The sequence below is a fragment of the Chaetodon trifascialis genome, chromosome 22 (assembly GCF_039877785.1).
Source record: "Chaetodon trifascialis isolate fChaTrf1 chromosome 22, fChaTrf1.hap1, whole genome shotgun sequence".
Classification (NCBI taxonomy): domain Eukaryota; kingdom Metazoa; phylum Chordata; class Actinopteri; order Chaetodontiformes; family Chaetodontidae; genus Chaetodon; species Chaetodon trifascialis.
In genome coordinates this window covers 7,350,904-7,372,144 of record NC_092077.1, presented here as the reverse complement: position 1 = coordinate 7,372,144, position 21,241 = coordinate 7,350,904, and the positions used below count along the sequence as shown (strand labels likewise).

Below are 21,241 nucleotides of genomic sequence, written 5' to 3'. Positions count from 1 at the left end.
TCATATTGAAATGGCTAAAACCGCAGGTTTAACACTAACGTCAGTTCATTGTTACAAAACAGAGAGAGGCTAAAGTCATAAGATATTAGTAGATTTTAAACGCAATTAGCTAAACTGCATAGCTATCAGGTTAGCAGGAAGAATCCTTATATTTAATGCGCTTTCTTTTCTTAATTTTCCCACCAGTTTCTTATCTTGTGCCTTGTAGTCGTGTTTTAAACCTTTTTCTTTAATTCTCTCTCTCTCTCTCTCTCTCTCTCTCTCTCTCTCTCTCTCTCTCTCTCTCTCTCTCTCTCTCTCTCTCTCTCTGTTTTCCCCTGTGAATGATAGCCACCCAAGAAAGGAAAGGTATGAGCAAGTCAGTCAGCATTAATTTAATTATCATAGGTATGTAGCTGAAGATATATGTAGCCAGGCAGGAACACCATGCCACCCACCCTTCTCCACAGTAATGTCACCTGTTTCAGTTTCACATGTACAGCTCCCCCTGTGACACACTGAACTCTAATGTTTTACTGGTTTCAAGTCATCCAAAAAGGGACGTAAGGTGAGCAAGGCTCAGAAGGAGAAGCTGCAACAAGAGGAGGAGGAGAGGAGGCTGCGAGAGGAAGGTAACCCATATATCTGTCACTACTAATCCAAACTAGGACAAAAATAGGTATATTGTTGGCATTAAACTCTGCAGGAAACTGATGGATGCCTAAGAATAAAAGAGATTCCCGCAGGTTTAGGATGTGTGTTGAGGATTCATCATGTGTGCTTTTGCTTTGTAGAGGAAGCACAGCTGCAAGCAGAGAAAGATGAGCAGGAAAGACTGGAAAGAGAGAGAAAAGAGAAGGAGCTAGAAAGGCTCGAGCTAAAGGTAAGGTGTTCCAATGCATGTTCAATAACTGTGAGATCAATTGAGCTGTGGAGTTTGCATTCGCTGGCTCTTTTTCCAGAGGAGGATAAATTCTTTATGTAAAGAATACACAGTAGATATTCACTGCTGTCCTGAGGATGTTCACACCGCTCTGCAGCATTCATGGGTGTCCTCTGCTGGCAGGACCGAGAGCGCAGAGAAGGTGAACTGAACGAACTTCGCCACCTACTGGAGGAGAATCATGCTGCAGTAACCAAATGGAAAAGAGATGCTGTGGAGACAGAGAAGGTGTGCGTTCCTGTCTACGTAAAGGATGTCTGATGAATGTATAATGACCAAGGTTTTCACAAAATGATTAGAATGCAGTACTTTTTTGATCCATACTCAATCAGACACCAACATGGGACTATGTCAGTCCAGACTGAATAACTAGAAAACAAAATATTATGCTCAATACAAAAAAGTTCAACTCACCGCAATAAAATGTTTGATCAGGCATTCTAATCTTTTTTCTCATTTCCTCTGGCTGACATCTGTGTGTGTTTGTGTCCAGTGGGAGAGATACCTGCGTTGTGATGGTACCCCTGACTCAGCAGTCCAGCAGGAGATTAACACATATATCAGCTTATGGAGAGATGACCCGGAGGTCAACATCACACTCGTGCTCAAGCAATGCAACCTCGCTCTGCAGGTGTGTATTTAATGTGTAGATGCGTATGTGTCATGCCCTTGAAGAGTAAATGGGTTTAAATGATCAGTTAGCAAAGTTATCAGATACAGACACCAAATATCTCCTAGTTACAACTTCCCAAGGGAAAATGGATTAATTAAAAAATATATATCATTTGTTGTATTCTAGTATGACAAACTCTTTGACAAAGTAAATGTTGTTCCTTATAGCTGATTGAGGAGCTGGAGGTTCTGCTCAGAGATGTTACACATCCACAGGAAGGCCAGAAGTACCAGGAGGGTGTCACACATCTGCAGGAGCTAATTCACTCGAAACACGACCTCACCACTGAGGAGATCCTCAAGGTAAAAGACTCCTAGTGGTGCTCACACACGTTGGAGCTCTTTGTAACTGTATGAAACGTGCTATATGATAGAAATGATGTGTTTTTGTGTGCACTGGTTGCTTTTTAGGGTTTTGCCACATCCATGACATTGTGTGTGATGGCTTTTTGGAGCTATCCCTGTTTTGTGTTCCATGTCTCCTTGTTTATAGAGGGCCAGGGAGCACATTGACATTGAGACAGGCAACATGCAGACTGTGGTCAAAGATGACAACATCACACTGTGCCTCTGGGCCAACTTCAAGAAGAATCCAAGGTTTGTGGAAGAAAGTGCCACAAATGGATTGAAAAGAAAGAGTGATTTCTAATGGATAGGGGATCCAATAGTTTCTATTTCATTTATACATTACATTTGAAAAGAAGTATCAAAAGCAATAACAGAGTATAAGAATTGGATTGTAAATGAAGAGCACAGGCAGCAACACTTTGCACTGGATCTTCAAATGTTCCATAAGAAACTTAGAACAAGTGCATCTATAATTTTTGTTTCCTTACATGTTAAACTCTTGTGCCAGATGACCCTCATAGGTCTCTCTCTTTTTCTAACTGGTCCATTCAGGTTTAAAGGTTTAAACTTTGAAGAGGTGGGCCTGGGCTTTGAGCTTCCCAAAAATCTGGCTGTGAGCGATATCGCTGTACGGATCCTCCACACACGTTATGACCACCTGTCCCTGCTAGCCAGGATGGCTCACCTGAGAATACACACTCCCAGTCACAGGTACTTATCTGATAGTGAATACTTTTACAGTTGTAATGCTGCTGATAATACTAATCATGTCCTCTTTGCTCTGTGTTCTTGTCTTTCCTCATCTGTTTGGTCCCAGGTCTCTTGCAGGCAGTGAGGGGGTTCCAGTAGACAAAGATGTACCTGAGCAGGTGGAGACAGAAGGAGAGGGGGATGGAGTGAAGGAGGACGATGAGACGCAGCAGCAGGGAGTGGACGAGGAGGTGCAGTCCATTCAGGGGTTTGAAGGGCAGAAGGTAAGATGAAAGAAAGACTTCCTGGTCTGGGTTACTTCATTCAATGTGATGTTTTTGTTCTTATCGTGTATGCATCCCACAGAGCACAGCCAGTCTACAGTCAAATAGTATCCAGCCTGCAGAGGGACAAGGCAGCCACATACAGACACAGATGGAGGCACTTGGTGGTAAGATGCCCAGACTGACACTTCCTGACACTCCAAATGAAAACAGAAAGACAGCAATCCACACAGGATTTAAACCTGATGTCACTCAAAATGTTGAGAGGACAGCAGAATAAAAACAGCTTGATCTTAATTTTTTTCTCTCTTCAGCCAAGGGGGACTTGACTCCCCCCTCTGTGCAGCTGACAGTGGTGGATCACGGTGCCCAGGTGGTGGATTTAATGCAGTACACACCTCTGGGTGGGGTCCTTTACTATGATGTGTTTCACCTCCCACCACAAGCCCATCACGTCAATGGCTGGGAAATTAGACAGGTAAACTGAAAAGGTTTTCAGTGTTCTATGTTTACACCAGACCCAGCAGCTAAAGATGACCTCACACAACACCCTCCACATCCATGTGTCTCCAGCTGTTGGACAATGGGCTGCAGGTTTTCTCCTACTCTATGGAGAAATCTAACTTAGATGACAACGAAGGGCTCACCTGCCCTCCCGTTGGCGTGTCTGTGACACTGCCCGACTCTGTTGTCTTCTTGGAAACTCCCCAAGTGGCTCGCTGGGATGCTGCAGGTAAGGCAAACAGCAACACATGCCACGTAATACTTTCTCCAGCATGGAAAGGCCTAAAAACGTAGACTCATTTGGAAGGGACACCAAAAAGTCATGGACACTGAACTTGTTTTTCCATCCAGGGAAGCAGTGGAGGATGGACGGTATCACTGACATCTCTTATGAGGAGGAGGAGGCCAAGATCTCCTTCAAGACGGACTCCTTCCAGGCCTTTGTACTGATGCAGGAAACTTACGCCAACCTTCCCCTCCGGAGCTGGGAGCTCAGGCCACTGGGCCAAGACTCAGCTCTTTTCAGCGTCAACGGGGCACTCATAAACCTCAGTGTCACGATCCAGGTAAGAGACTGCAGAGTATTGTGCGTGTGTAACAGAATAATCAGGACATGTAGCCTGACCGTTATAATTTGTGTTTGTGCCTGTTTGACTTACAGGGTAATCAGTGTATGTTGCAGTCAGAGCAAGAGAGAGGTCTGTCACACCTCATAGGGAAGTGGATGAGTGGCCCTGCCCTGCAGAGAGCCATGCTGAACGCTGGGATCAACATCTTTGTGAATGAATACACGGACAAATACATCAGCACCTGTGGCAAGGTCTGCATCTATTACTTGTTGGCTTTCAAAATAGGAGAACAAGATACCAGACTGGAGCTATGTTTCGCTTTATTTCCATTCTGTGTTGAGTGTCTGACATTACTCATTTGTAAGAAACCTACTGATGTAAAGCTGATTAGATTTACCTCTACTGCCAACACTTTGCATATCACTAGATTGCAGTCCAACATTTCCCATAGTGTTAAAATAAATGTGCTGTGTGGTTTGTCTCCTCTTCAGGACCCACTCACAGAACATGCTGCCTACGAGCAGATGGCCCTCTTCGCCTCTGCTTGCGCTTTCTCGTGGAGCAAGTGGAACGCCAAATGTGGCGCTGAGCATCTGGTCATGCAGGTATTCTCACTCACACACAGATGCAGCTCATTTAATTCAGCATTGCACCACTTGTTTCTCCAAAAGTGGAACGGCCTATTCCCCACACCCCTCCCGTGTTGGCCTGAGGAGGATGTCCACTGTCATGTGTCTCCTCCTGTGCACATGGAGCCACCGGCCACATGCAGAGGTTCACCCAAACCACTTTCACTCTGGCACGGTCACAAATGGTGGCGTCAATGTAGCGAGAAGGGCTGCAGCACAGCCAGAGGTTTACTGTGCCACCTGGATGCCCCTAACACAAGCAGATTTGACATTTACACATCAACGGGAAAAGCAGAGCAGAGAGAGACTGTATAATCTTTTCATAATGAGGAAGAGGGAAGTCGTCATGCCACAGTGTGCAAAAATGTGCTTTCTCTCTCAAACAGCACTTGGTTCTGTCTTCAAAGATAATGAAGCCATGGTAAAGTGGGCAGACCAGATCTAACACCATATTCAGAACATCACTTCTTTCCTCTCCTCTGCCAGGTGTGTGAGCACCAAGGCCCCGCCCCTGTGCCCCAGGACTCGTGGAGTCTCTACCTGCTGGGGGCTCAGAGGAGTCACAAACTGAAAATCACAGAGAAGAGTGAGGCTTTCTCTCCAGACCACTGTCCCAGCAGTGAGTTTCACTCCACCTTCATCCACATGCTGCAGGACAACATGAACCCTGATGGCATAGCCAGGACCAGAGAGTCCAATTATCTGTTTGTTGATACTGTACAAAACCTGCTCTGTGCCACCAGACCCCTGATGTATTCATGACTTGGCAATGCATTTGGATGCATGTAAGAACACATCGTCTATTGTAGAATTGGCTACTTTATTTGTGCAAAGTTTCACGCATCTTCTTTGGAACATACAAAAGTGTATGAAGTTGAAAACGGTGACAACCACAGCAAGAACTTGAAGAGAAAAATAAAAAACCCTTTGGTGTGAAGACTGTAACAATGCAGAGTCATAACTTAACAAAAATAAACAGGTATTCACATCTCCCCACTCAAAGCTAACAAACTCATAAATATAGATTTCAAAAAAATTAAAACACTTAAATGAAAGATTTATTACCAGTGTTTATAGACTTAATTATAAAATGTCCTCTACGACCCATGAGGAAAAAGGCTGGCGGTGCCCCATTTCCTCAAGTGCATGAAATGTGTTTAAAAAGCCATGTGGCACAATCGGAGCCATCGTCCATGATGTCTGTCTATGAAAAACTTCACAGCCGCCCATTGCATTCCCATTGGTGGATCAGTGCTGTCATTCTGATGAACCTGTGACATGATTGGTCATCGTTGATCAAGCCTGATTTGACGGATGTGTTGGAGTCCAAGCAGACACTTGCCAGCAGCACTTTGTGGAAAACTGCATCATAAGGTGTGAAGGATGTTGAGCAGCCCACTTGTAGCTGCTTCTGCTCTTAAAACACAGACACACACACACTCACACACAGACAAACTAATTTAGCAAACGTGATGTGATGCATAAAATCCTCCATAGGGTTAGCTATCCCCTGAGGCCTGGCCTGTGTTGACAATGCAAGTCTTGTTTTCGGAATCTTCAGGCACCAGTAAACATCCCAACAGCCTCTGTTCAGGAGTGGTACACTGTACACACAGATGCACGGATCATGTCTGCAGAGAGCCGATGGGCAGTGACATCATCCACCCTGGATCTCGGGGTCTAGACAGGTGGCTGCCCGTTGTACCTGAGCCCTGCGTAGGGCCACAGCAGCTGCTGGATGGTCATCCAGGAGTCCCCGGTCGCCACAGGGGCTGCATCTACCACTGGCTGCATCACCAGGCTGGCCAGCAGTGCCAAGAGACCTGCAGAGGAAGCATGGATATTGACCAGCGTTGGGAGAATGTCCATAGACAGCTGCTCTGTCATCATGGTCGGAACATGTGGAACACAGGCTGAGATTTACAAATGGTTTTAAAGCCTATGATTTTGAATTTGTTTACCGAAACACAGAGCAAACTCAAACCTTTAAAAGAGTGAACTCCTGTATTGCACATGGAAACATTCTATAGAGTGGGTCACTTATTTCTCTTGTTCCAAGTACAAAAGTAACTTTATCATCTATAACACTGATGCCAATTATTTTAAAATCAGCACTACAGACAAACTCAGCGTACCTGCTAGCACCACCACCATCGCCAACCAAAGCCAGAGCCCCCTGCCACCTCTGGCTACTGCTGCTGCTGCGGCTGCCCGGGAAGAGGTCAGGCTGTGGGACAGAGACTGCGCCATTCCTGGGTCTGTAGACATAGGGCTGGAGGAAGGGCTTGGACTAGAGGTGGAAAAAAGAATGAAATGTCACCGCAGGACAGATAGAATATGACGTGTGAGGAACAAAAATGGTCCAAGATGAAGCGAGAGATTGAATGAGTTACCAAAAATGACACACAGGGAAGAACATAAGTCTTCCGCAAACACTTCTTAGTAAAAACTGTGGGTCATTTGTGGTAACTAATGCAATGGATGCAATGAATTAGCTGCAGCTTGGTGCAATCTTAAATTGGCTTCAATGAAAAGCATTCTACCACCTGTCTCATTGTCAAAGATGCAAGACCACTCACATGATCTTCATCAGCATCATGACAAAGCTGACAGCAGCACAGATGACAGTGTTTGGCATGGAGATGGATTTGAGCATTGACTGGTTAAGCAAAGGCAGCGGACAATTTAGGCATGGACTCTGTCAGCAGTAGGAGTGCTACTTCAAATCTCTTTACAGTCAGTCCAAGGTTTTAAGTGGCCTTTGATAGCACCTCCACATGAGAAATACAGGCTTTTTGCATGCATTTATTGTTTTTTTTGGGACAGGGGTAGAATCCAGAAGCACTTTGGACTCTTCTCCCTACACACTTACAGCATTACAAACAGCTCATCCTGACTCCTGAGCAATGTGGAGGGAGGAAAAGAGGAAAGGACAGTTCAGAATAACACAATGATCTGCTTGCACAAAACACACAGTTGCCCCACAAAAATGAAGAAAAGTTTAGTAGTTTGCACATACAATTGTTAAGGTGGCCGAACATGTTAGTAAAAGACAGAAGACTGAGCCCGGTAGAGATGAATTATCAGTTAGATGCTTTGTTAGCTGCACAATGGAAACCAGAACTTGAGATCCATGCATGAAACACAAACCATGAAGCGTCAAAGATCACTTGCCAAACTGTCTACACCGATCTCAAGCTGACAGCTGAAGGGAATGGTTCAGTTCTGGCCTTTACAGTAAAACATAATTAATATGATTAAAAGCTGCTGAGCCCTTGGAGCAAAGAAGAAGCTAGTCCAGCACAGACCCATATAATGAAAGAGTTTCATCACTTAGGAGGTTCCATATAATCCAACCGTTTGAAGAACACCAATAATAGCACATAAGTGATCTTCTCATCCTAAATAATTCAGAATGTATGATTTCCTGTTTGCTATTACAAGCAGAAAAATAAAAAATAAGTATATATGTAGCTCATGACACACTCTTTGACAGCAAACACAACAGTAATGTTGTTCTAAATAAACATTACAGGGACTGAGCAGTGATCGCCACGATGGCTGAAAGGTTACGGGACGCCACCTACAGAGATTAACTTTGACGGAATTCAAATGTGTACCTGATGTCAAGATGTCATAATACTGGACACACTGGTGGCTGTGTGACCTCTGAAGTGCAGTGCAAAAACACCGCAGAAACGACTGTTAAACCTAAGATAGAGCTAAAATAGAAATGTGTAACATGACCTCTGATGTTTGCAGCGACTGGAACCTCAGTAAAGCTAAATGATGAACTCTTCCACTACTCAGCTAGCCTTTTAGCTTTGCTGGCAAAAAGTGGTGCTGCAGTAGGCTAGTGGTGGGTATTTGGTTGGACTAACGTCTTGAGGGGCAGAATGAGGGAGGTGAGTTTGTTGCCCAGCTCACTGAGACTGGACCTCCTCCTCTCTGCCACCGGCTCCTCCTTCTGCTCGTCCTCCGACTGGCAGTCGGTGTTGTCGTAGGCCGTCCTGTTGGCACGCGTGGGTCAGGCATTCACAAACACACTGTTCAGTTGCACATTCAAATACAAGCATGGCTGCATAACCACACCCATTCTGCATGTGCACATGCACACATGCACATTTCATGCATATGCAGCCAGCAAATATTGATTAACAGTCACCTGCTGCACACAAATACATACATTTTTTTTAGAGATCCATGACAAAAACATGTTTGAAATCACTTTCTGCAATGTAACAGTGCTCAGCAATGACATGCTCCAGTATTATATAATGAACCCACAAAGCAATATCGCAATCTTTCAGATATTTGGAGAACATTAAAAGTGGTTCACTCGTATCATCTTAGCTTCAACGTTGATTTAGTGGGTCAAATAGAGCAAATTCTCCTCTCGTCGTCCAAACATTTGAAAGCCATATGATGCATATATTAAAAAAAAGTCCACACTCGTACTTAACATTTTACAAAAACATGAAAGGCAAACGTGCTAGATTTGCAAAATGTCACAAAAAGGATGCTGGCTCCTCAAAAACACTTCCCCATGCGAGGAGGGCCCAGATGCATCAAAGATGGCCACTGTGTGGCTTGAGATCAGCGTCACTGATTTTTCCTGATCTGAAAGGATAACATGCTGTTTTGAGTTTGCTCCAGCAGTTTAAATGTGTAGTCCACACATGTACATGGACATTTTTGAAAATGGGATTTTTCCTCCTTCATTCTCAAAACAAAAAAAAAAAACAAAAAATGAAAATACATAAAACACAACTGAAGCATATCAGGAACTCAGGAAGTCCAAGTATGCTGGACCACACCAGACAGCAGCCGTCTTTATGCATCTGGGTCCAACGTGAAAGGACTTGTGCGACGCTGCCAGCGTGGTGCCCTTCGTATTGGCGTGTCTTACCCCTTCATCATGACAGAGGGCTCTTCAGTGTCAACCCAGGCCGCAGAGCTAACAAAGCGTTTTAGTGGGGGGCGCGCCGTGCTCTTCCCTGCCACATTCCTGGAAACCACCATTATCACATAGGAGCATAACAACAACAGCAATAACCCTCATGTCATGGTACAGCGAGCTTCTGTGGCTTGAGGAAGTCAGCCACAGCCGATAGCTTCCCACACAGAGACGGTGCTACTGTGTTAAGGTAATGTAAACTGTCCTGTTTTAATTCAGGCACACTCTCTCCGCCACCTACAGACTAAATCTTGTTGAACTTCATACGTCATGTTACAATCCAGGCAAACTTAACACACACACATTAACACATAGATACACCTACCATGGGGATCGCCTGGTCAGTCTCTCCGTTTCAGCTTCTGAGCCGTCTTGTGTTTTGGACTGTGGTGAGAAGATCAACTCGAGTCGTAAGTCATGAACAAACTCAAGCATAACAAACATTTCAAACCGGGATCTATTCCCCATCATACTCAGCTCTGACTGAAACCTCTGCTCGTCTGGATGCATAACTCTCCAGTGCAGTCCGAACAGCACTAAAACCTACATCTTACATACATTTAGGCTCAGTCTTTAGGTATGAGACTTCAATTTAGTAGTTTAATCTCATAATTTACATGCCTTGACCTGCAACGCATGCAGCTGGCACTGATAGAAAATAGAAACGGTAACATCAAGACAATTTTTATTTACAGTTTAAAAGGTGGATATCAACTGTATTGTGTGCAAAATGTCCACTCATTGACTGTGCCATCTCACCATGTCAAAGTGCATGTTGCCTCCACCAGAGCGAGGGATCGCTGCTATGCTGACCCGCCGGGCTGACGACTGTCGGGTTAAAGAAATGAGAAATAAAATAAATTACCTCATGGACACACAAGAATATCATGAACACGTCAAGCCAACATCTGTCCAAAGTGAGGCAGAATGATGAGATCATGTGTAACCTAGCTGCAGCTGACCTTGTAGTACTGTGACGTCGGCTGCTTCTTGCTGCGGAAGTCATCTAGAAAGAGAAGAGTTTAGTTACCTTGTATATATGTGGTTTGTGTGTGCAATCACACATTGTACACATTGTTTATACACACGCATGCATACAGCACAGGTAGATGGGTTTGTCACTATATTAAACCAGCATTCTATGGAGGTTTGCCACTAATATATATCAGGTTTTCATTTTAAACAAAATAGTATATAACTGATAACATCAATCTATAAATGAATTGCACCATGATGTGTGTAACGCGTGTGTGTCTACATGCCTCTCTCGGTATGTGATCCAAACGACCTCTCGTTCTGCATGAGCGTTTCTCTCAGCTCCAGCAGCTCCGCATGCTCCTTGGTGTACATCCTCTTCAGGTTCTCCACATGCTGGATCATCACCTCCACAGCCTTACCGATGCGACTCTCCTGACATTCACACACACACACAAGGCTCCATTATGTCATCAGGATCAAAGTCATAAGACAGTATGATTTGGTTTGTTTGCGCAGGAATACAACTGAACTCAAATGCTAACATAAACACACATTATCCCACCTGGTGAATAGCTCCTAACATCTCAGAGCGACTGGACACCCTGGTCATGGACTGGATGAGGATATCCAGGTTCTTCTGGAGCCTTTGGATGATCTCCATGGACTGGTTATCATCCTCACACAGGGGAATCAGAGCCTGGGAGGGGAGCACAGAAGAGAGGAAAAAACAAATTCTATTATAAAAAAAAAAAAAAAAAAGCACTACAAATATTCAGCGTGTAATCATCAAAAACTGAAAACAAGGCTGGACAGTGACACACACAGTGTGAGCCGACTGACCTGCAGTAAGCCCTGGCAGCTGGACACCTCCCTGCGGACGTTCTCCTCAGCCAGGTCACGTGACCTCTCCTCCAGCCGGAGTCTCTTCTCCAGGGTGAACATGTCACACTTGAAGCCCAACGCTAGCCGCTGGAACTCCGTCTAAAAACAATAAAGGGTCACTTGATTCTTTTTTTTTCCTCAAAGACACCATTACTGTGCTAGCAGATAAGATACACCAGATAAATTACAAAAGCTCTGCACTTCCCTGTAAAAAAACTCTCAGATTTCAAGATAATTTCCTCAGTTTGCATTAACAAAGTGTTCACTTTTTATGTGTTTTCTGTGAGTTTCAGAGTTGTATAAACTTACTGACAAGCAATCCAAAAACTGTCCTTAGCACACCTTTTGCTTGCATTACTAATCATAGAATGCTAATAACATACATACCTCAATCTCCTTGTCACTAGGAGACAGGCTGCAGGTGAAGAGACAACAATTAGGACATTTACACATCTATGATTACATGTCAGGTTGTGTTACTGTGATGAACTGATGTCTTACCTGTTCCTGTCTTTGAAGGTGTCACTGCTGTCAGAGATCACTGACGTCTCAGCTGGACAAGGAAATGATAAGTGGGTGTATCATGACATGACAAATACCTGATCAAATTACGCAATCCACATTTCGATTTTCAAAGACTAAATGTAGAAGCACTCAAAACAGAATTCAATTCGGGATCAAAGGACAGGTGGTAAATATTCTACATATTATCAAGTATATAACAGTGTAGAATGAATATTATTACACATACATTCCTTCTCAGTGGCCATGCTGGTCTCACTTTGGTCCTCCTGATCCTTGTGCTCCTCGATGGCCTCAATGCTGTGTGACAGCTCCTGCAGGACCCGGACAAACATTACTGCCGCTCTCTGCTCCTTCAACCCCTCCTGCTCACCTTTCAACTCTGATCCCTCCATGCTCGCATTGCCCTCAACATCCATACTGCTCCCTCCCTCGCTCCCTCACTGCTCCCTCCCTCGCCTTCGATAGTCTTTACATAACAAATGTGAACATTGGAGGTGGCTGGCAGTGTAGCAGGCTCTTGATTCTCAATGATCTGATCCTGAGTGGAGCTAAAATGAAACTATATTTTTTTCTCTCTCTCTCTCTCTCTCTCTCTCTCTCGCTCTCTCGCTCTCTCGCTCTCTCTCTCTCTCTCTCACACAGACACTTGCATAGCTGGAAAGACAGCATTTCAGGATGAATGAAAATACCGATGGCACATTCTCATCACTGACAAAACTTAATCTTAATTACACCAGCTGCATTCATTGTTGTAATGACCCTGAGCTACAAAAAAGGCGTGATAAACTCCAACAGTAGTCAGTCAAATGACTTAAAATCACCATTAATATGTGGAAACACTAATCCAACAGTCGTTTGAGGAGAAAGTGGGAGTAGAGCAGGTCTTACCAGTTCTCTCTTATTTTTGCCACTAAGGGGGAGGGAGTCCTTTTTGGCTGCGCCATCCTCCGAACAGCTGGGATCAGAGGTCACGCTGCCCATGCCGCTCCCTGATTGGCTGGCATGTGTGATGGACGACTGTGACTGAGGAGAGCTCCTATCAGGGAAGGTAGTCGCTCCGCTGTTGGTGAGCTGGTCTGTCCCTGGAAGTAAGAGTTGGTGTGTGGGTGGTCAAAGTTACACGCAGATGTAAGAAGGCGTAAACAAACAGTCAGCTTAGAGTTCTCTCTCTTTCATGCACACAGATTTTCTTCCTACCCTCCATGCTGGCAGCTACTGTTGGACCCTCGGTTGTACTCTCCTGCACGCTCTCCTCCTCTTCCACCAACACAGGTAGCAGACACGTGCTGCGACACATAGAGCGCATCTTTATACAAAACTACAGCATTTGCAAAAAACTAATCTCAATGTCACTACTGCAAAAAAATCCCACAGTTGGCTTGCAGAGAAAAAAGCTCCCTTGACAGAAATCACTAAAATCTTAAAGAGTTTTCTGCTGCTGAGTGAAAACCCTGCAAGTTCGAAAGGTTTCCTGCGCTAACAGTGAATCACTCACCTGTCCTCCGCTGCTGATCTGTTTGCAGACTGGTCCTGGCTCAGGCTCTGAGATGGACAAAGAGTAAAGGAAGGAGGGGGTGAGGAAAAGACAGGTGGCCTTGCGGCGCAGTTTTTCGACCCCACATTACAAGAAGTGATCAGTGAGCAAAAAGACGCATGCATTCACATACACGTAGCGTACCTGTCCCATGGCAGTCAAACGCTATCTACGCTGTACAGAGAGTGGAAGAGAAAGATTGGGCTGATTCCTTATATAATGGCTTCATAGAGAGCCCTGCAGCTCTGTTAGTGTGTGTGTGTGTTGCTGAGAGGGGTGCTCAGCGAACACGTTAACACTGGCACAGCGCTAAGTAGTGGAGGCGGACAGCGTGCATACACGGAGCACACACACACACACACACGCACGCACATAAACAATGGAGCAAGGTGAGCACTCAGAGCAATGCAATCGGATATTGTGTAATGAGTCTGCATAATATCTGTTTTGACACTGCACAGAATAGGACAGCGCTGCCTCAGGAGACTTCAATGTCGTTTTCCACACAAAGACACAGTGAGGCAAAATTAAACTGCTCAGTTAGCTCTTAGCGGCATCATTAAGTGGTATCACATTCAAATCCGACACGCTGTCTATTCGTTCGACTGAATGTGCTTCCTGGGGAGCCATGTTCCAGAAGTTGAAATCCTCCGATCCTCCAAGTCAAACTGAATAATACAGTGATAATCCGTAACTTTGATTTTTATACCTGCGCAATCATGTCCAAGGTCATCACACACCAAATGTTTGACTGAAACGGAATAAACACTGGAAACTTGACCATTATTCACCATAAACTCGAGTTTATGGTAAATAATTCAAAAATAAAAATACGAATTCTGTGAAAACGCTGATAAATATTAACCAGTTGTGTTAATACTGCCTAGCCTCAACAAATATGTGCAAACATCCTATGAAAATATCTCCCATTCACAATTTGAATATATCCAAATGATTTTGTTCACAAGAGACTCAATTCCTCTTTGCTGGCAGATTCAAAGCAGGATCTGCTTCTTAATCATCAAACACCTTTATGACCAGGGCTCTGCCGGTGTAAAAGAGCATCCTACTGACATGCTGAACATGTCAGAGGCAAATCCCAACTTTCTTGGCTGCCCCCGGACTCTCTCCCAGCAGGGAGGCAGTCCAGCCTGCCACCAGCAGGCAGGGGACTGAATAATCCAAGCTGGTCAATCTCTCAGCAGGACACAAAGCAGACTGTGGCGAAACAGCATCACAACAAATGAAAACACTGCCCATGTGAGGCTGAGGCTGGACCGCTTATTGTATAGAGCATGCATCAGAAGGTCCATGGTGTCCAGGCCTTTGCTAATGGACTCTGGAACATCAGTCATAAACTCTTCTGCTTTCATAGAGCTGGCTGCCATCGCATTTGGTAAGTCGATGGACAGAAGATTAATTGACAAGTGTAAAGGTCATTTATCGAGCTAACACGCCAAACATTGGCCATTTCAGCTTCTCACATGTGAAGACTTCTGTTTGTTTCTTTTTCATGAAATTTTCCTGACATTTTATCAACAAAACTTGCAATAATTTGACAAGAAGTCACCAATTACAACAGCGCTATTACATTAACCCAGTTAAAATTGTCTAAACTTGTATTTGTATTGTCTTTTTGTGGAGCACGATGTCCAACCTGAAACAATAATAAATTTATTACTAAAACTTGACACTTTAGGGAGCAACATCAAGTATTTTGTACTTGCCTGCTTTAGCAAAAGAGTTCAGGGAAGCCGATGGCCCATCCTGCTACACTGGCTTGAGCTGTCAGTAGAATGAGGCCACCTGACTCCCTGAGCTTTCGCTTAATATTACATCCCTCTCCTCTCCTCCTTGCCCAGGGCGAGGACTCTCAGCCTCTCTGAAGGAAAGCCAGCCCCCACCCTGCCCACTGACCCCCCCCCCCCCCACACTTCACTTCAAAACACACCTACTCTCACTCAGCTAAGAAACACACTAAGTGGCAGAGAGAAAGAGAGTGAGAGGGTCAAAAAGAGGAAGGGGAAGCAGTGGGGAGAACAGAAGAGAGGAAGTTGTATTCCCTTACACTTCCCCTCTTCTACTAACCTTAGTGCGGCTCATGGCTCCACAGCTTGAGTCCACCTCGCCTTCTTTCTCTTCTCCCCTGTGGTCCTCGCTGGTCGGCTGGGTGCTAACCACAGGTCAAAGGTCATTTGTCACGCACTACACATTTTCTCAGTCTTGACTTATAAATTAGATAAACCTTATCTATCTAATGAGGCATAACTGTTAGAAGTATGAAACGGTAAGAGATGAGGAACAGCCTTTGTCTCTTTGTAGGTGGACTGTGCTCATGCAAAGCATGGCTGCAGAGATACTATTAAGCCTGCAAACTCCTCCTACAGCAAGGAAAACACCCATTTGACTAACAAATGTGGACCATGTCATAGGGAAATAACAAAACTCAGCAAAATGGTGACATCAACTGTGACTACTAAGGATATTGTTAACACCCATCTACTTCAAATCTAGCAGGGATAGTTTATACTGCTATGAAAATGAGTCAGGATGCTGGCTGAGGCTTTGTGGTAATGTCTGTTTCCTCAGTATGGAGATTCCTTTTTGGTGTCCATTAGGTGGGATTTTCTAATACACACAGCACTCAATAGGTGTGTCTGTGGATAAAGTTGCTGTTTAGGTGTGATGGAGAGAATACACTTATCAAGACTACAAAAACAGGGAAGGTTGCTTTGTGGTGCTTTGGTGCTCACAACCTCAGAAGTGGAACAGTTCTGAAAGCTCAGAGCTCAAGAGTTGTGATGGCGTGGGCCATGAAAGTTCATTTTTTGGTGAATGGTAACTTAATATATTGTTATTTTAATCTTCATTATGATTTTATAATGTCTGAGGAATAAGTTAATATTTCTTGGGAAGAAGCAAAGAGTGACAAGAGAGCTGTGAGCAGCGTCTTGGTGTCCATGTTGGCGTTGCAGAGCACCGGTGTTATCACGACTTAACAACTTGAATGCCAAGCATCGTGTACATGACTTCAATGCTGTAACCACAAGCTCATGAGTTCCTTTTGAAGGCAGCATTAATCTGCCAGGTCACCAGCTGATGCGTCGTCTGTGGTGAGCAAACTTCTAGTTCTTTTTTTTTTTTTTTTGCACTCTGTTTCCAGATTCTTTATTTTTGAGAATCCTGTTTTGTCAGTATTATGTCAGATGTGTCATGGGAAGTAAAAATGATTCTGAAAGCATATTGAGAAGGGCCTGTTCTATAACCTGCAGTGTCACGTCTGAAAAAGATGCCCTGTGTACACAGATCAGTTACTCTCTCACCAGAAATTAAGAAAACATGTTTCACTGTTCCACCTATATTTTTACATTCTTTCGAAGTTACTGCAAAAAACTACTTTTGAAATATTCTAAAACCATACACAAATATATGTACTTCAATTAACACATGAAAAGTACTGCATGATTAAAGCCACTATGCAAAAAATTTGACAATGCTTGACTTTGGTGCCCCCTAGTAGTACTACAAAAAAACACAATGTCAGACAGAAATGCAAGAGGTTTTTTAAATACCCACAATATCAAAAATAAATAAAATAAAATCTACATGCATGTAATCTGGAGTTTCCATAAGGAGAAAGGCAGTCTAATACTCTGGTTATGTGCCCTGTCTACCAAATACAAAATTCATTTCTTCATTCACCTTTCACTCTGGGTAACGCTCTCATCCGGTCCAGGTGCTGCGCTCTGTATGTGTTCGGGACAAACCATCTCGGCTGCTGTAGGAGGGGTGTTACGAAGTGTGACTGTCTGGTCCTGTTCAGGTGAGCTGCTCAGATTCTGGGCTGGACCACAGGAGTGAGACTCTGCAGTCTCAGGAGCTTCTGTACAGGAGAAAAATGGGTTCATCTTACTGTATCTAGAAATAAACTTTGAGTGTGAGGTATCATCAGCATGTGATGGTGAGTCCACTCAGGGATTAAAGGTGATTTTTATCAGCTGTTGTCATTTACTCTGATTTCCTACATTTCCATGGGTGCATTTTGACAGCACCAGAAAAAAAAAAACTGTGTCCTGCATGTAAATGGAACACAACAAGGATAATAATTGATCAAATCTGGTTAATACAATCTGTGTCTGTCTTCAAATGATAGTATGTCACACTACAAATAATAATGCAGTCACTAAGTACAACCCTGATTCCAAAAAGAGTTGGGACGCTGTGTAGAGGATAAATAAAACTAAATGTGATCATTTGCTAATCCTTTTTGGCATACAGTCAATGGAAAACAATATATTTTAATGTTTTTGTCTCATCAACTTCATTGATTTTTCTGAATTTGATGCAGCAGCACGTTTCAACCAAGTTGGGACAGGAGCAACTAAAGACTGGGAAAGTTGTGGAATGCTCCAAAAACACCTGTTTGGTAACAGGTGATAGCATCATGATTGGGTTTGAAAGGGGCATCCTGGAAAGGCTCAGTCGTTCACAAGCGAGGATTGAGAGGTTCACCCCTTTGTGAACACATGATTGTATAAAGGATATTATGACATGGGCTCAGGAACACTTTGCAAAACTGTTACTAAACAATGCAAATGATTGCATTCTGTTTTTGCACAGCATCCCAACTTACCTGGAATCAGGGTTGCATCCAAAAAAACAACAATAAAACTGATGTTCATCGTGTGCTATTTAGTAGAGTTTGACCTTTATCTTGCAAGATTCAGTAAAGTTTTCTCTTGTCTAAACAAACTGCAGAAATACCAAGTGAGTCAGGAAATGACTCACTCTTTGGTTATGTTGCAAACGCACACAGTAGAGAGAGAAGCCAACAGCAGGGGGAGAAGCAAGTGAGATAGAAAGATTGATCCATATAGAGAGTGAATTATGGCGGAGGGGGGATCTTACTGTTGTTCTCTGAGTGGGACAGATCAGGGAGAGCATCCGCCTCTGGGTGTCTAATGCTGACAGCTTGTGAGTGGGCGCTCACTGGCACTGCTGCCTCTTCCTGTATACACACACATACACACACAACACACACACAAAATGATAAATATTCAAAAAGGAAAGGGGTGAAAAGATCAAATAAGCAACACACATTAACCATGTACTAAACAGCAGGCCCACAGTCAGTCAACAGAAACAAATCTTTGTCAGACGAGAAGACGTTGCATAAGAATTAAACAGCTGACAGACAGCACAAAGCATCTGCTCCATCAGTGATGGATTGCTGGAAAGACCCCCAATTACTGTCATCTTCATCGGAATTCAAAAGCAAACATCACTTTCCCGCTGACTGCGGCATGATGGAGTGTTTCAATTAGTTAAAAAAAACTCACAGGCATGAAATTAATTAAACACTGAGGACTGCAAGTGAGCGGAATACATAACATCCAAGATCAGAGATGGTGACAAGTGAGATTATAGCTCTAATGTGCAGTTCAGTGTAAGGCACCCATCGTTATTTGGGCCAAATTTACTTTAAATGCAGGTGCATAATCCTTTCTTTTGTCAATAACACACAACAGCAGGTCATTTTTCTGTTTACCTCTGTGTGACCTTAAAGTTTCATTGCTGTCATTCTATATAAGGAAATGGACAGCTTTAACACAAGCAGCCTGTGAGCAGAGGCTGTGAATAATATGTGAGGAGCGATTTGGTAGGCAAATGCCAGTAAGAGAAAAAAGAAAGATAGAGAGAGCACAGAAGCTAAGAGAGGAAGAGAAATGAATGTGTAATTAATTACATCATTACATTAGTAAGTCCAAAACATGAGCAGTTTTGCATGTTTGACCATTTTCTACAAATCACAAACAGTATTTTCAATCATTTCCTACCTGCAAGGCAGCCATTGCTTCTGTTTCATTTCAGAGGAGCAGACAAATCATTATAGTGACGTTGAAACTTTATGTCCATCACGGTGACAGGGACTGTTTTTAAAGCCCTCCTTGCTGATGGTGCATTCATGGGCAGTCTCATCTGACGTCTGACACTGAAGAAATCTAATATGTCAGCGTACCATTGAATGCGCTAAGAGGAAGAGCTTGCAAAAGAGTCCCTGCTTGTAACTGTGTTACCAAACAAGTGTGACAAAAGGTGTGACAGATGTGGTGAGATCTGTACGCAGACTAAACGTGCACTGAGATGAAAGCCCCGTCTCCTGCAAGTTTCAAGCTGGTTGTCATACAATAGTGAGTATATAAGTACACAGAAGTTGTAGTTAAGGGGTTAAAATATGCCACAATAGACACAGCATTTTACAGATTCTGATGGCTCTTATCCTCTTTACCATTGTTAAATCTGCCTACTTCCTTCCCATCACTGCTGAGGAAGTACATAGTTATACATAGTTACATAGATTTGTGTGCCAATTTTTTTTATTGATGTATTGAGCCAAGGAAAGTAAGCTGAGCACCAAGTCTGTTTTGGTACGGTCCTGCTTCCTGCTACACAGCTGACAGCTGCCCAGTTCAACATGCAGCTATTGTCGGCCTCTGAGCAGGTTGGGATTCAGTGTCTTCCTTAAGAGCACCTGAGTTAACAACAGCAATTTCCTTTAACAGTGTCAATAACTTTTAAAATCATGGAGATACCAAAGTATTTGTTGAAATGACAGGGACCTTACATGAGGATTTTTTTTATATATATATAATCTTAATCGTTTTTATTCAGTTACAATCTTTTCTGGAAAACAATGCCATCTTCGAAAAATTTCAATCTGGTTTTAGATCCCGCCATAGCACTGAGTCAGCTCTTCTTAAAATCCATAATGATATCCTCCTTTCAGCTGACAATAAAAAACCCATGATACTAGTCCTCCTAGACCTTACGGCAGCATTTGATACAGTTGATCACTCCATTCTCATCTCCCGTCTGTCCAACCACATGGGCCTTCAGGGTCAAGTATTGGAATGGCTCTCGTCATACCTCAGAAACAGGTCTTTCTCTGTTATGATTGGAGACCTCTCATCCTCCCGTGCCCCCCTCTCTTGTGGCGTCCCCCAGGGTTCCATTCTCGGCCCTCTTCTTTTTACCCTTTATCTACTGCCTCTTGGAAAGATCATCTCCACTCATAATCTTCACTTTCACTGTTATGCTGATGACATTCAGGTTTACCTCCCGATTATCCCCAATGCTCCAGCTGCACTGAATTCCCTCTTCAAGTGCCTAGAAGACATCGACCGATGGTTGACACAAAATTTTCTGCACTTGAACCAGTCTAAAATGGAATGTATTGTTTTTGGTACCTCTGATGTATGTGAAAATGTGATTAATAACTGCGATTCGTCTTCCTTTGCCTCTCTTTTTAAACCTGCTGTAAGGAATTTGGGAGTTATTTTGGACCCTGGTCTATGTTTTGACCAGCAGATTGACTCTGTAGTGAAGCTGAGTTTCTTCCAACTACGTCTTTTAACTAAAGTTAAGCCCTTCCTCAGCAGGAACGATCTTGAAATGGCTATCCATGCTTTTATCAGTTCTAGGTTAGATTACTGTAATTCCTTGTACTTCGGCATCAAGCAATCTTCTCTCTCTCGCCTTCAACTGGTACAAAATGCTGCAGCACGCCTTCTAACCAACACCCCCCGTTACAGTCACATCACTCCCGTTCTTCTTGCACTACATTGGCTCCCTGTTAATTGATAATGTTTGTTTTTAAAGCTATCCACGGTCTTGCTCCAGCGTATCTGACTGATTGTATAAAGCTTAGACGACACTGTAGAGCCCTCCGGTCCTCAGAACAGCCCCT

At 43.6% G+C, this 21,241-nt stretch overlaps 2 protein-coding genes across 3 annotated transcripts in view; one reads left to right on the top strand and one right to left on the bottom strand.

Moving 5' to 3' along the window:
• The first annotated feature begins 447 nt into the window (after positions 1 to 447).
• dnai7 (dynein axonemal intermediate chain 7) lies at positions 448 to 5,562 on the top strand. Its single transcript, XM_070991616.1, has 15 exons — positions 448 to 611; positions 774 to 862; positions 1,046 to 1,150; positions 1,416 to 1,553; positions 1,763 to 1,897; positions 2,088 to 2,191; positions 2,495 to 2,653; positions 2,760 to 2,916; positions 2,999 to 3,083; positions 3,231 to 3,394; positions 3,490 to 3,649; positions 3,772 to 3,986; positions 4,082 to 4,240; positions 4,481 to 4,594; positions 5,105 to 5,562. Exons 6-15 carry the CDS (start codon positions 2,124 to 2,126, stop codon positions 5,378 to 5,380), a joined length of 1,557 nt encoding a protein of 518 aa, XP_070847717.1. The 5' UTR covers positions 448 to 611; positions 774 to 862; positions 1,046 to 1,150; positions 1,416 to 1,553; positions 1,763 to 1,897; positions 2,088 to 2,123; the 3' UTR covers positions 5,381 to 5,562.
• The window catches only part of lrmp (lymphoid-restricted membrane protein), a 33,449-nt gene continuing 17,627 nt past the window's right edge, over positions 5,420 to 21,241 (bottom strand). The window contains exons 21-39 of one of the 2 annotated variants that reach the window (XM_070991605.1): positions 18,403 to 18,502; positions 17,197 to 17,377; positions 15,583 to 15,667; positions 13,456 to 13,502; positions 13,158 to 13,246; positions 12,849 to 13,042; positions 12,187 to 12,271; positions 11,937 to 11,988; positions 11,823 to 11,850; positions 11,394 to 11,534; positions 11,116 to 11,250; positions 10,838 to 10,985; positions 10,538 to 10,581; positions 10,335 to 10,403; positions 9,901 to 9,959; positions 9,528 to 9,626; positions 8,500 to 8,628; positions 6,754 to 6,908; positions 5,420 to 6,441 (exon numbers count right to left, since the gene is read on the bottom strand). In XM_070991605.1, coding sequence (XP_070847706.1) covers positions 6,299 to 6,441; positions 6,754 to 6,908; positions 8,500 to 8,628; positions 9,528 to 9,626; positions 9,901 to 9,959; positions 10,335 to 10,403; positions 10,538 to 10,581; positions 10,838 to 10,985; positions 11,116 to 11,250; positions 11,394 to 11,534; positions 11,823 to 11,850; positions 11,937 to 11,988; positions 12,187 to 12,271; positions 12,849 to 13,042; positions 13,158 to 13,246; positions 13,456 to 13,502; positions 15,583 to 15,667; positions 17,197 to 17,377; positions 18,403 to 18,502 — 1,983 coding nt within the window. In that variant the 3' untranslated portion in view covers positions 5,420 to 6,298. Of the gene's footprint in view, positions 6,442 to 6,753; positions 6,909 to 7,490; positions 7,518 to 8,499; positions 8,629 to 9,527; positions 9,627 to 9,900; positions 9,960 to 10,334; positions 10,404 to 10,537; positions 10,582 to 10,837; positions 10,986 to 11,115; positions 11,251 to 11,393; positions 11,535 to 11,822; positions 11,851 to 11,936; positions 11,989 to 12,186; positions 12,272 to 12,848; positions 13,043 to 13,157; positions 13,247 to 13,455; positions 13,503 to 15,582; positions 15,668 to 17,196; positions 17,378 to 18,402; positions 18,503 to 21,241 lie in introns of both variants that reach the window. The other variant, XM_070991606.1, reaches the window with a different exon arrangement.

What these genes read in the sequence shown, in the direction of transcription:
- dnai7 (XM_070991616.1), top strand. Translation starts at nt 2,124, where the DNA reads ATGCAGACTGTGGTCAAAGATGACAACATCACACTGTGCCTCTGGGCC. An exon ending in ATGGCTGGGAAATTAGACAG is followed by an intron (nt 3,395 to 3,489) that starts GTAAACTGAAAA and finishes ATGTGTCTCCAG; the next exon opens with CTGTTGGACAATGGGCTGCA. An exon ending in GGCTCGCTGGGATGCTGCAG is followed by an intron (nt 3,650 to 3,771) that starts GTAAGGCAAACA and finishes TTTTCCATCCAG; the next exon opens with GGAAGCAGTGGAGGATGGAC.